The sequence below is a fragment of the Trichoplusia ni genome, chromosome 7 (assembly GCF_003590095.1).
Source record: "Trichoplusia ni isolate ovarian cell line Hi5 chromosome 7, tn1, whole genome shotgun sequence".
Taxonomy (NCBI): Eukaryota; Metazoa; Arthropoda; class Insecta; order Lepidoptera; family Noctuidae; genus Trichoplusia; species Trichoplusia ni.
Genome location: NC_039484.1, coordinates 5,937,652 through 5,950,829, shown reverse-complemented (window position 1 = coordinate 5,950,829; position 13,178 = coordinate 5,937,652). Strand labels below are relative to the sequence as shown.

General features: G+C 38.2%; 1 protein-coding gene across 3 annotated transcripts in view; it reads right to left on the bottom strand.

Annotated features, from left to right (window-relative positions):
• The window catches only part of LOC113495666, a 29,454-nt gene extending 20,872 nt beyond the window's left edge, over positions 1-8,582 (bottom strand). For 2 of the 3 annotated variants that reach the window (XM_026874517.1, XM_026874518.1), the window contains exons 1-2: positions 3,029-8,576; positions 2,826-2,941 (exon numbers count right to left, since the gene is read on the bottom strand). In XM_026874517.1, coding sequence (XP_026730318.1) covers positions 2,826-2,941; positions 3,029-7,612 — 4,700 coding nt within the window. In that variant the 5' untranslated portion in view covers positions 7,613-8,576. Of the gene's footprint in view, positions 1-825; positions 1,705-2,825; positions 2,942-3,028 lie in introns of those variants that run through there. The other variant, XM_026874519.1, reaches the window with a different exon arrangement.
• Between the last annotated feature and the right edge of the window lie 4,596 nt (positions 8,583-13,178).

The following is a 13,178-nucleotide window of genomic DNA, read 5'->3' as shown; positions in this document are numbered from 1 at the left end:
ACTGGCTTTTTAATTCAAATGTTGACGTCATAGAAACAAACGTCAAAAAGTCCATTAAACAGATGTGTTTAGCGCAAGTATTTCATACAGCACTATATATGCGAGTGTGGACGATGTTACCTGTGCCTGTACCACGAGACCTTAAACCAATACCATTGCTAATGTGGAAGAGAAACGGCACTACTACGTTGACTGTATTGTGTAGCGGTGTCTCGCTTTCAGAACGTCCACAATCCAGGTTTAAGAGTTCTTGGTAAAGGTGCTGGTCGGGACTGGCAGACGGTTTGGCACCCTGCCAGGATCACTCGTCTTATGCCATCCTGTGGCTTCGTCTGGGGTTTTTCCCCATTCTCATATCCTCTCAAGAGTAAGCACGGTTTATAGCTTCTGGAAATTCGTATTACGATTTCAGGGAAATAGGGACTAATGGGTTTTTAATAGGTGTGGATTTGACTATATTATTCACCAATAAGTATTGCAAATCTAGAGATCATAAAATTATGTATGGTCATATTTCAGGTAATAAAACTAATTTTTTTGCTTTTTTCATGGGAAGTTGAACAGAACTGTCTAAAACTGTTTTTCTATAAAAATATACACCACAAGTGGAAAGAATTTAAACGATAGTTAGTAGTACAATTTGCGATGACTATAATAATCATTATGACTTAGAGCAAAGAAAATTGAAGAAAATAATAGAAGATACTAATATTTCTAAATCAATGACTCATTCTCATCGAAATACTCATATAAAAACGCGATAAGAATGTGAGGTAACCACGATACTATAGCGTGTTGCCATGACAACTAAAAGTAATAATAAAATCAACGGTATAAGTTTAGATTTATTTACATATAAAACTCTATCACAAGTTCTCATAGGAGTACAAGATATAAATATAAAGTGCTATAATTATCTTACAATCGGATTACTGGTATTCTAATTGTACAGATATTAGGCACACTTTTTATAGTACAAAAATTCTTTACAGTTGCCAAATTAATCTTTGAACAATAATTCGAGTTGACCAGTCGTCAAGAATTCGATCTCGTCAATTTTATCAATAAAGTGTACATTTACGAATACCCCTAGATACAACAGTTACAAGTATAGCCGAAGCTATTCATTGCAATATACATTACATTTGTCTAATTTATGTTAGTTAGAAGTAGGACAACCATTTACCATCAAGTGAGCTATAAAATAAATTGTTATAATTAAACAACATTATAGAATCTCGTCCAATCAATTGCGTAGGCATTTGTCGTGTGCAATGCAGATATATTTCAAGCGAATTGACAAATAACACACGGACACATTTATATACAGCATGTAAGTGGCAAGGTACTAGCCTACCTAAAGTGTTCTTAATGAAAAGAAACGCAGGAAACTTAAAACCTTTATTGTGTAATCTAAATGATAAACAAACTCACTAATATATAATATGGATGTGTAGAGCCTACGGCGTAATGGTACAATAATTATCACAATACACATAATTAAGTCGATCACAACATAAAATGATACAACATATAAGACGATATATTGCAAGCGAGATATATACAGTGCAACATGATCCGATCTTCTGTCTTCAATATCAATGATAGTACATTTTGTAGGTCGGTACGCTAAACACATAGTCCAGAGAGGGACCTCTGGTTTTGAAGAAATGATTCTCGTAACAATATACGCGGCCTCTGTACCTGCATCAACAATGTATTCCTTTATTACGTTATCAGGCGGTGATGTGATGAGAAGTGGTGGTGAAGTAAATGGTGATGGTTTGGAAGAAAGTGATACAGGAATAATGAACGGTGTCATTTGTCATGAGTTTGTTTTGGCCATTCATTATTGTCGTCGTGATTGACTAGTCAGCTGTGTGCATCTACATGAGCACGGACATAAATCTGTCCGTCATAATGGACATCTGTGAAGAATTCCAACACTACATCAGCCGGTGTGGCTTGTTTATTGAGGAAATTTATGGAATGATCGGAATTGCTTACTCTGACCCAAATCTTTCGATGCACCAAACTGTCTCTATGATTAACGTTGGGAAATGTTATACAATGGCGTCGAAATGATAATGGAGATTAATGGGTATCAAACATGAGCATAAAAAATAAACAACTGTGTAAATTAAGATATATTATAGTGCGTTGCGCAAACCGCAGTGCAACGACCCCGCTGCTAAATTTACGCAGTATCGAAGTCACAGGAGGAATGCTGAACGCATCGGTGCTATTAAAATGCATTCTTGACATTTATACCTTTCCGCAATACATTCCTGCCGGCGAACATGATCCCACCACTCTGAGCTGTCACTGCGTGTTTGTTATGTTGCACGTGTGGAGTTTAGGTGTATCGTCTTACGAATGTTACGCCGGTGAAACTTTCACTGGCTGTCAGCTCTTATGAGAACCAAAATGTGGTGTTCAAAGTATTTACAGAACAGGGATATGAACAGTAAACGCAGACAATGCAACTAAAAACTCTTTGTATGTTAGAGACAAGGAATATCCTAATGATAAAATGCAAGATGATGATTTTATGAACGTTTTACAAGGGCTTATATTATGGAAATTAATTAGGTCACGGCGAGAATTAATTAAACAAATGGAATGTCAATAAACATTGGATTGGTTGTATGAATTAGTGTATGAAGAAACTATTAAATGAAATATTATTTTGGTAACCGAGTTTAGTATCCAGTGAGGGAACGATCAGTTTCACATCGCACACACATCCGAAAAGTTTATTTACGATATACATCAATGAGGGCACAGTTGTGCAAAGCTCATGCCAATAATAAATATGTACTTACTTAGATCCGGGGGCTGACTTGGTGTCGAGAACCTCTACAATATCGCCGGCTTTTAGCGAAACTTCGTCGTCAGCAACAGCTGAGTAATCAGCTGATGCTACCACAACGTCTTCTACCTGAAACAATGAAATACAACTTTTTAATATCAAAATACAATGCATCCTGTCATGTAAAGCTTGGGATCTTACGAGTCAATTAATTACCTTAGGCGGACTCCTGCTACAACTAGACCTAGATCTAGAACTAGACATAGATCGAGACGGGTATCGTTTGTAACTTGGCGTTGTTTCCAAGCTACTCATTCGACTTCTAGTATTTTCCCTTTCTAACAAAACCCCGCTGTATCTGCGCGACCATCCACCGAGTCTGGTTATTTTTTGGTTATTACTAATGTTACAGTATCCTGTAAAGGATTGCAAGTCCTCATCGTCGTCGTCGACAATGGGGCAGCTGTACATAGAGAAACGATGAGCTGTTGGTTTACTAAGGTTTAATGCAGAAAATACGTGTAAGGGTTCAAAGTGTCTGAGTCCATTTTCATCGAGAACTGTGTATGCAACTTCTCCCGTTAGCACAGCGCGACTGGCTTCGCGAGGCACAACCGCTTGCAAACCTTTTTTCATGATTAAGAATGCCCCTTTCTGTTTTCTTCTTTGGAATAAAAAGTCTTCCATAGCCAGGCTGTTCTCTGGGTCTAATAAGTTAAGTGGAACGTCCTCGGAAGTCATTAGGGGCGTCTCCTCTGGAACGATCATCAGTGCAGCACTCTCACGTACCAAATCCCTTAGGTAAGGATCTGTGCGAGCTTGGCCTGGATCTGTCTCTAATTTATGAAGCGCGGTGTGCAAGTTTGGTGTTTTGTCAGCAAGCTTCCGCATGACAGTCAGTCTTTTCAAAATATTCAAACTTGTAGCGTCATTTGCAATTTTAGATAAACTATCTTCGTCGTTTACAAACGATAACAAGTTGGATGCGACATCCCTCATTCCTAATATTTTTGCAAGACCGACAGACTGAATAATCAACTCTTTCAAATTTTCCTTGTTATTGTCTTGGAAAAGCTCTTCTAATTCCTTGCTACTGGCCTCTTGGACGGCACACACGATAGCTTTTTGTAATGTTTCTGTGACTTCGTGGTCACTTTTGACGAATGAAATAGACTCTGATATGCGACCCAATACATGGTGCAGAAGATTTGTGTCACACTTTGATATGTTTTTAAATGCAGGACCCAACACTTCGTTCTCGCTGCTCAAATAATCACCGAATTTCTCAATGATATCTTCTTCTGATAAGGAATGTTTGTTCAGGGCACTACTGACGGCAATTTTAATCAATTCAACCTTCGGCTGGGAGGTGTTTTCAAGAATTTCTTCACGAAGAATTTCCTTGTCTTCTTCTGTTTGAAGAATACTAAACATGGCGGACACAAGATCTGCGTCAATAGTTTTTCCTAAGATAGAATCAATAGACTTCAAAATCATCTGATACTTTTCCTTGCTATTGTTGTTGTTAACTTCCTCGAACTGTTCAGCCGTGACTAAGGCAGCTAGCACAGCAGCAGCAATAGAGTTTTTCACATGCTCTTGATGCGCGGTCTGACCATTACCGCCGGTGTAACCAGTCTGCTCTTGCATATCTAAACGTTTCTTGCTGGCTTTTCCTTTTTTGGTTTCGTTTGGTGTTCCTGCATTATGGTTTTCACGTATTTCAGTTTTTAAATGAGCACTCATTTCTATTATAGAAGTTATGACGTCCATTAATTGATTTGCTACTTCATCTTTTAATCCAAAATCTGTTACGAACGCCTTTAAAGCTTCAGCATTTCTTGTTTGATTTAACACAACATTAATCGCCGGTAGTTCAGCCGGTACTTGTCTGCCTATGGACATACCAGCTTCCGATAACTGACGCAACATATTTGTATCAATAGTTAATTCTCCCTTGGTAGATGTCGTGTCGTTTGGATTTGTCTTCACTTTTAATAGTTTTAACTCTTCTGGCGTAACCACAAAGCTTTGCACCGAAAATTCAAGTCCTTCTTCACCTTCTGTTAGATCAGGAGCAACGAATTTCAATCCTTCAGGTGTTTGCACTATTTGTCCTGGGACAAAAGTGACACCGTTATCATCTGTTTCAATAACTCTACCTGGTACAAACCTTGGTCCTTCTTCTGTATCAACCACTTGACCAGGTACAAACCTTGAGCCCTCATCTTCAGTTGAAATTACTTGACCCGGGATGAAAGTCGGGCCTGCTTTAGTCTCAATAATTTGACCAGGAACAAATCGAGGCCCATCAATTGTGTGAATTGTTTGTCCAGGAACAAACTTAGGTCCAGACTTTGTATTTACGACCTGCCCAGGTACAAATTTAGGTCCATCAGCTGTATCTACAACCTGACCCGGAACAAATTGTTCTCCATTCTCTGTGAACACTATCTGCCCTGGCACAAAAATACCTTCAACCATCATTCCGGGGACAAAGCGAGACTCATTGGCTTCATTTTTCACAAGTCTTCCTGGCACAACTTTGCCGTCTAATTTCGGTACTCTTGGCCCTGGGTAGAATTCAATTCCTTTCGATGTTTGTATCATATGTCCAAATACGTACAATGATTCTTCAGAAAGTGAACATGTTCTTATATCGATTGGTAGTCCTACCGGGGCGCCTTCACTAAACGTTATATCTTCAATAGATTTAGCAACTGAAAATTCAACGTTACCATCAGCTTGAACAATAGTTTTTCCTGGCATGAACTTCTCTCCACAATTAGTATGAACGATTTGTCCTTCGATAAACTTAGGCCCGTCAACTGTTTCCACAGTGGTACCAGGAACAAACTCTAGTTTATTTTTGCTGGTAGTTTTTGTGATACCGGGCACAAAATGAGCTTCACCATCAATGTCCACAGTCTGACCCGGAACAAACTTGAGACCATTTGGAGTGGCAATTGTAGCGCCAGGTACAAAATGCAGCTCGTCATCTTGATGTAAAACTTGTCCAGGGACAAACTGCCACTCATTGTTGATCTTCGCATTTTGCCCGGGAGTAAAAGTAATGCCGCTATTTTCTGTTATTGTTTGTCCAGGGACGAATTGTACTCCCTCTGGTGTAAGAAGCGTTTGACCAGGCACAAAAACTTCTTCAGCTCCTGTGTTTATAATTTTTCCAGGTATAAATTTAAGACCTTCTTCGGACAAGACTGTTTGTCCTTCAGCAAAGCGGTAAGTATCATCCTTGTTTTTAATTGTTTGTCCACAAACAAATTCTTCACCATTTGATGTCTGTAGTACTTGGCCAGCGAGGAAAAACGGTTCATTTGTATTTTCGTTCGTAACGACATGTCCGGGAATTAAACCTGGTCCTGCAGGAGTATTTACACTTAAGCCGGGTACAAAGACAGGTCCAGTGGGTGTATCCACGGTTTGACCTGGGACAAATATAGGACCTTGTGGCGTGTTCACAACTTGACCAGGAATAAACTTTTTCGCTTTGTTTATATCTAATGTAAGTCCCGATATTTTCGCCACTTTTTCCCTTTTGCCTTTTTTGATATTTTTCACAACTTCTGAGAGATCTGCTATTGTTGGCAGCAAATCAACTTTATCACTTTCCACAAATTTTTCGATAATGTCTGCCGTTTCAATTAAACGCTCGTTAGATATTTCCTTGACAGCACTTAATAACGTTTCAGATGGACGTGTTTTCATCGGTTTTAATGGGTTAACACACGGTACATTCTCTAAAGGTACAGACACTTCGCCAACGTTACGGTCGACTTCGTATATTTCCGCCTCGCAGTGGTGCGGAGTTATTTTTACCGGCGTCGGTAATTTAGTTGCCTTAGGTGCGATACGGTCGTCAGTTACATCTTTTTCAAACGTTTCGCTGTCCCACGTCTCTATAAGTGGATGCATTTGTTCCCGCCATTCGCTGGAGCACGTAATAATACTAGACTTTGATCGCATATGATGAGCATCAAAGCTATTGTAGCTGAAGGATTTGACATCATGCTTCACCTCTTCGAATTTAGCTTTTTTCGCTTTTCGCTCTAAACGATGTTTTTCTTCTTCCAACTCTTGCACTTCTGCCAACTTTTCCTTTTTCTCAAATATTTTCTTCATAGAAGATAATCCAGCAGCTCGCTTTCTCTTCTTCTTTTTCTCTTCTAGCTCCTCCATTTCCCTTTGTTTCAATACCTCAGCATTAGGTCCTTCACCTTCATACATTTCAACATCTTCAGTAAAATCCTTGAAGTCCATAGAGACACTACGACCATGTTTTGTTTTGATTAACACTGTATCAGAATCCTTAGCCAGCATGACGTCTCTGACGTCACCATCTCGCACTGCCGCTTCCATTTGCGCGGAGAACACCAAGCTGCACCTCCGCTCCTGCACTGTATACACATAACGCTTGTCTTCGGTCACTTGTTTACCTAATAACAGTTCCAACAAACTTTTCTGCGCTTCCGTTGACCCGTCGAGTACGGGGAATATATATCTGTAGTCAGGAAGGATTTCGTGTTTTCTGTTGCCATAATTAATCTCAGGTGAATAATGATGCGGTCCGAGTTCGCCGGATACGTTTGTTATTTTACATTTTGCCTTCGACGAGCGGGCGGTGAGTAGTACTGGAATGTAGTGGTGTGAAGGCAGCCCGTAAGACTTTCCGGTGATCCTGCAGCATCGTTTAGCGTCCGCTGGTGATATAGGGGCCAAAAGCGGAAAATAATTAGGCTTCGGCAGCCCCCTACTGCGGCCTGTGATTCTACAAAACGACATCTTGATTTGTTCAAGCGGCGGGCATATTTACTTGTTCAATATCGAAAGCTAAGTTTATTTTTGTTTGGTAATCGCGATCGTAGCGGCGAGAGGTTCGCGTGCGCGTGTGGGCGCGTGTGCTCTGTGCGGACTGTGCAAGGCGACTAACGACGCGACGCTTCGCGGCTGAGCTTTAGGCGCTCGCGCATCGATTCGCACCTTCGGCTCAGACGGTGTGCCGTATATTTGTTCCGGTACAGGTTATTTATAAACAAAAGAAAGATGAATTTATTCTTTAAGCCAAAATATATGACACAGTTCCAAGTTGAAAACAGCGAAGCTGCGAGTTGTACAGCCTCTGATGTTGTGTGTAATTGTCTGAGTGCAAGTTGTTCGAGAGAGTTATTTGACTGGAGTTTATGTTCAACCTACGTAAACTAAATACGTAACTGGTTCACGTAAGAAAGGTCGTCGTTAGTTAAGTGTTACACAAATAGTAGAAAAGTCGTAAGAAATTGACCGTACACAAGTCACGTCATTCGCAGAAAAACACGAGAGATAATAAACCAAATGTAATTAAGCGTTCGTCTGGTTGTCACAGCTGAGGTTAACCTCGTCAACAAAACTCTGTTTATTTTTAATTTTTCAATCTAAACCTGGACCTTCGCGGTGACTGCAAACGGACGCGGTCACATCCAACGTTTATTTTTGTTGCGGCGATAGAACTTAGTAGAAAGTTGACATCGTGGTAACGCTATCATTGATATGAGTAGCTGACTTGGGTTTGGAGTGTAGCCCAAGAGGAATATCGAATAAGTAAGAAAAGAGCTTTCGTTAAGCTTCATCAACAAATTACAAAATCTTTTCATTTTGAATATTTTGTTCTCTGAGATCAGGCCCTTTTGGACTCCTTTCTTTTTAATTATACTGCCAACAGCGTTTCTTGTTGCACAATTATAAAACTTACAAAAATTGTTTTTTTTTTTGTTTTTTTTTTTATTGAAATAAAACTACTTTTTCGGGTTTTATCGCGGTTAAATTTTAGATTTTAGTTTCCGACGTTTCGACATCTTTGCAGGTATCATGGTCACCGGTAGCCTCCGTAAAAGTAGTTTTATTTCAATGTCTAACATTCGCCTAAACCTAAGAAACCACAACACCTATTAAATCGTTAAATTTGTTATAGCATCGACAAGTAAAATAGACTTTCTGACTTGACACCGCATGCAAGCAATCACCCGAACTCAAACGGAACTATTTCTAGAATGCCGATAAGCTTTATTTCATAACAGATTCGTTGTTATAACCTCACCTTGATAAATATCGTTAAAGTTTCCTGTTTTATATTGCTACTGAAAACATGTAAGCTTCGAAACGGACGTGACTATTAAAAACAAGCGGTTTTAGAGAGCGCGAGCTTTTAATACCTGTATTTGTTTATTGTACTCTATTTCTGAGTATACGCACTTATTTTTAGGGTTTTATTATGAGTTCGTGTATTTATAAATGGTACTAGCAGCTGATCATTATATATGGATATGCAAGTGTCTCTTTTAGACTTACGTACTAATTGTAAGTGAATTGTTTTTCAGATTTTTTTCTTTATTAGTATGTTTATTCTCAAATTTCTTAGCCGCTAAACAATAGCTATCTAAACAAACTTTTATTTATATGGAGTTTTGGTCCGTTCTTCTCCAAGGAAATGTCATTTTAAACCGCGCAACAAGAATTACTAGAAATGTTATTGTAAGATTTTTTATTATTATTTTTAGATCACAACATAATGCACTTTCTGTTCTGAAGGTAATGGCAGTGCTTTAAGTTTTTAAAGATTCGTCTGTCTATACATCACCCGTTATGGAGGCAACTTTCATAGCCCCAAAGTATTTTCAGTACAAATATCTAAATAATTTATAGCAAATCTTAAGTCTTAAGTCTTAACGACAAATCGTTCCTGAGTGCAACTAAAAGTAAAATATTGTAGACACCCAACAACGAAGTTACGAATAACTACCTTAAATCGCGTATCCTACTACTATTATAAAGGCGAAAGTTTGTAAGTATGGATGTATGGATGTTTGTTACTCCTTCACGGAAAAACTACTGAATGGATTTGAATGAAACTTTACCACAATATAGCTTATATACATCAGAATAACACATAGGCTACAATTTTTGAGGTTTCTAATGTGAGGTCGTAAAAAACACATTTTTGCGCTTACATTGCAAACGCTGACTGAATCCTACAAGATAGATAGAAGGCAGGTATAAATTATAACTTATATCTTCTAACCACGCGGAAGAAGTCGCGGGCAACAGCTAGTATTATATAAAACTTTCAAATCTAAATAGTTCCAGACCCCGATCATTACACGAACAGTTTAACAAATTGGGTCACCCAGCATCATTTAGCGCTGTCCACAACTCCAGCTAGTCTCCTGTACAGACCGATCGGATTCACGCGACGCGAGCCCGGGATCTGACAAATTACCATCCATTCATCTCTGTGATTATAGAAGATTTTTTCACTTGATATACCTACGATAACGAAATAAAAATGAGTTCGCATTTTTTATTATTTTAGAATGTGGACTAGATTTTTCCTAAAATTAATTGTAATGAAATAACAAATCGTTACCGGAATTAATACCTACAGTTTCAACTGTAAGGTGAAGACAGTTCTTCCGACTCGTCCGTATTAAACATATTAAAACAGTTGCTGGAATTTAGACCTGCAACTATGTGCATAATAATTCAATCTTTGAAACCCTAGTTCACATAAATACTAAGAACTTTGTTTAGTCCTAGCTACCGCATTAGGTTAAGTAACCTGTAATGGTAGAATAGTGTGATAATTAAATAAATAAATAACAACCATTATATATCATAATACATTTGTTTAGAATAGTATAATATAATTTTAGGATTTGACAAAGAAAGATAGTTACAATGGGCACTTCAATTCTTGGTATTTTTTTATCTAAAAACACAGATTACCAATCAAATATGCCACCTGAAATAAATCAGTTATTTGTTTATCAATACGTGCTTGTATAGCTGATCATCTTTTTGAAAAGCTTAAACAAATGTAGCATGCAGCTTTCTTAGAACCTTGTTCACAAATCAGTTCCTACCAAGCAACTGTGAGATAGCTGAGTGACAATAAGAACGTTACTATTCAACTGGATTCACTACTAATTTCAATCACTTTGGAGTTTCAAGAAGTGTTTTTTTATAACATCTTTACATTCAACCAGCGGGATTTCAATCACCGGACTATTGAAATTGTAGAATCGCGATAGAGCTCTACACTTGAGAGTATATCTTGTAAGTACTTACGCTGGTATTAACTGCCGTATAACAAACATTTCGAAACTTCTTACAATATGTCTGCCCAATATTACAATGTCTAGGAAGCGGTGTTATAAAGTTGCAGTAACAATAGTTGAAAGGGTATTTAACTGTAACCGCAACACTTAAACATTTCAAATGGCTTGTTGTTAACCTGTTTTTGTAACAGTTGTAAAGTTTGGTTCGTCACGGGTTCAACGACACTTTGACAGCGTGTTTTAAACAACTGATTGATATACTACAATAGTTTTTTAAAAACGATGGTTTAGAATCTGTTACGTCAATCACGCCAGAACTGTACAGCAGACCAGAGTGAAATAGAGTACAGAGATAAGACAGAAATTGGTTTTAGGGGTTTCTTGCCCAATGGATGAGTAAAATGTCACCCTGTAACGACTGTTATCTTTCAGTCTTTCTGCTCGTCTGTCACCAGAGGATCTAATCACACGTCATAATAATATTATTGTGGATGTGGAAGCGTGACAGCGCAATACACGGTGTACACTGTACATAATTATTTTAAGACGTGGCGGCACCCAGGTACTTGGTTACACATAGTTTTAAACCAGGATTAACATAGGATACTTTCCCCACGTTCCCGTGGGATCATTTTCGATTTTGAGCGGGCGGGAAACAGCTAGTCACCTACACATATTAGCTTCCTAAAGTTACTAGTAGTAACTTTGATTCTATTCTTCGTGCATATCAAACGAGAAAATTAATTAAAAAGCTTTTCGTCTCGTTAAATGTAACAACATGTGTTAGGTAATCTAATTAGCTCAAACTGTTTACATTAGTAAGACCTAACTTCTGACGGGGAACCTTGAATGTAATATATGTTGGTTATGAAAATAAATAGAAAACATTGTATGTAATTAGGTCATGTCTAGAGTATTGCGTCGCGGTTACATTAAACATGTATGAGTTATTGTTCGTCATCATAAATGTTGGGTGGTTTTTATAGTTTATTTAAATGCTGCTTGCAATTGAGCTTAAATTATAAAATTTAATGTTAAGACTGTGGAGAAGATACTTGAAGTGTTTCACTTTTAATTAAAACACTAAAGTTGTAATTGTCACTATTCAGAGTAAAATACTAAAAAATTAAAGGCTCCAACAATCGATGAGTTTATTTTCTAAGTGACTTGACCGATATAAGAGCGCACATAAATTATCTTACAGTCTCGCGGTATTTATGCTTAAAGAGGTCGTGTATCAGAGACCTCTGTAGCCTGCTGAAAATTCCTATTTTTGCGTGATTGTCAATTTTACCTACAAAATTAACTGTTTTGTAATGAGCATATAAAAATAAGACTAAAACACGCGTATCTACTCCAATACGCTTCTTTGATACTTATCCGAATAGTACTTATAGAACCTACGTATATAGAACAGATTCATAAACAAAACCAGATTGTAATCCATAAAGTTAACGTCCAGACTATTGAAGTATAATTGATAGCGTCAGCTCTCGGAAGCCGCCATTATCGCTACACTTTGATCGCATCACCTTGCTGGTCTGCGGACGGGTGAGGTCGTAGAGACCTTAGAGTCGGGAGCAGCCTGTCAGCGCCCTGCCATATTGTAATGTATGACGGACATTTGGCGAGGAGAGTGTGACGTGAAGCTGGAGAAAATGAGGAAATCATTTTGGTTGGACGATGCGGGGATAATAAAAGCGAGATACTTGAAGGTTTTGTGTACTATGTTGTGTATCTTGATTTTATTTCGATTTAATATTCATTTCTTTGCAGTAGGTAATGTCAAAGGTATGCAGTTGAAGTTTAGTTCGAAAGGGCTTTGCTCATGTTTAGAATCCTGCTCAGCCGTTTATTGTGAGTAGTAGATAAAGGTAAAGATATTTATTTGTAAGAATATGGTAATTGAGATGTTACAAAAATTTCGCTCCATAATATTCTGCCGTTTCCAGCGCGCAAATAGTTGAGATGGGTACAACAGCATTGTGTAAGCTCTAATACGGGTATTCTTCACCCTCTGCTGGGCAAAACACTTCTACTACGGTTAGTGCGTTTAAAATATAGATACAGGATGGGAAAATAAATGTATAATCTGTGCTGCACATCTAATATTTCACGAAAACACTAGGCATAAGCTTTAAAAAAATAAAATAATTTCTTCACGAGTCGGACGTTCATTGAGAAAGCGGAAACGTCGCGGAGCTGTAAGCTGTATGTAGGCGACACCTGCGCGCGCGCACTTCCGGCGGACACGTCAG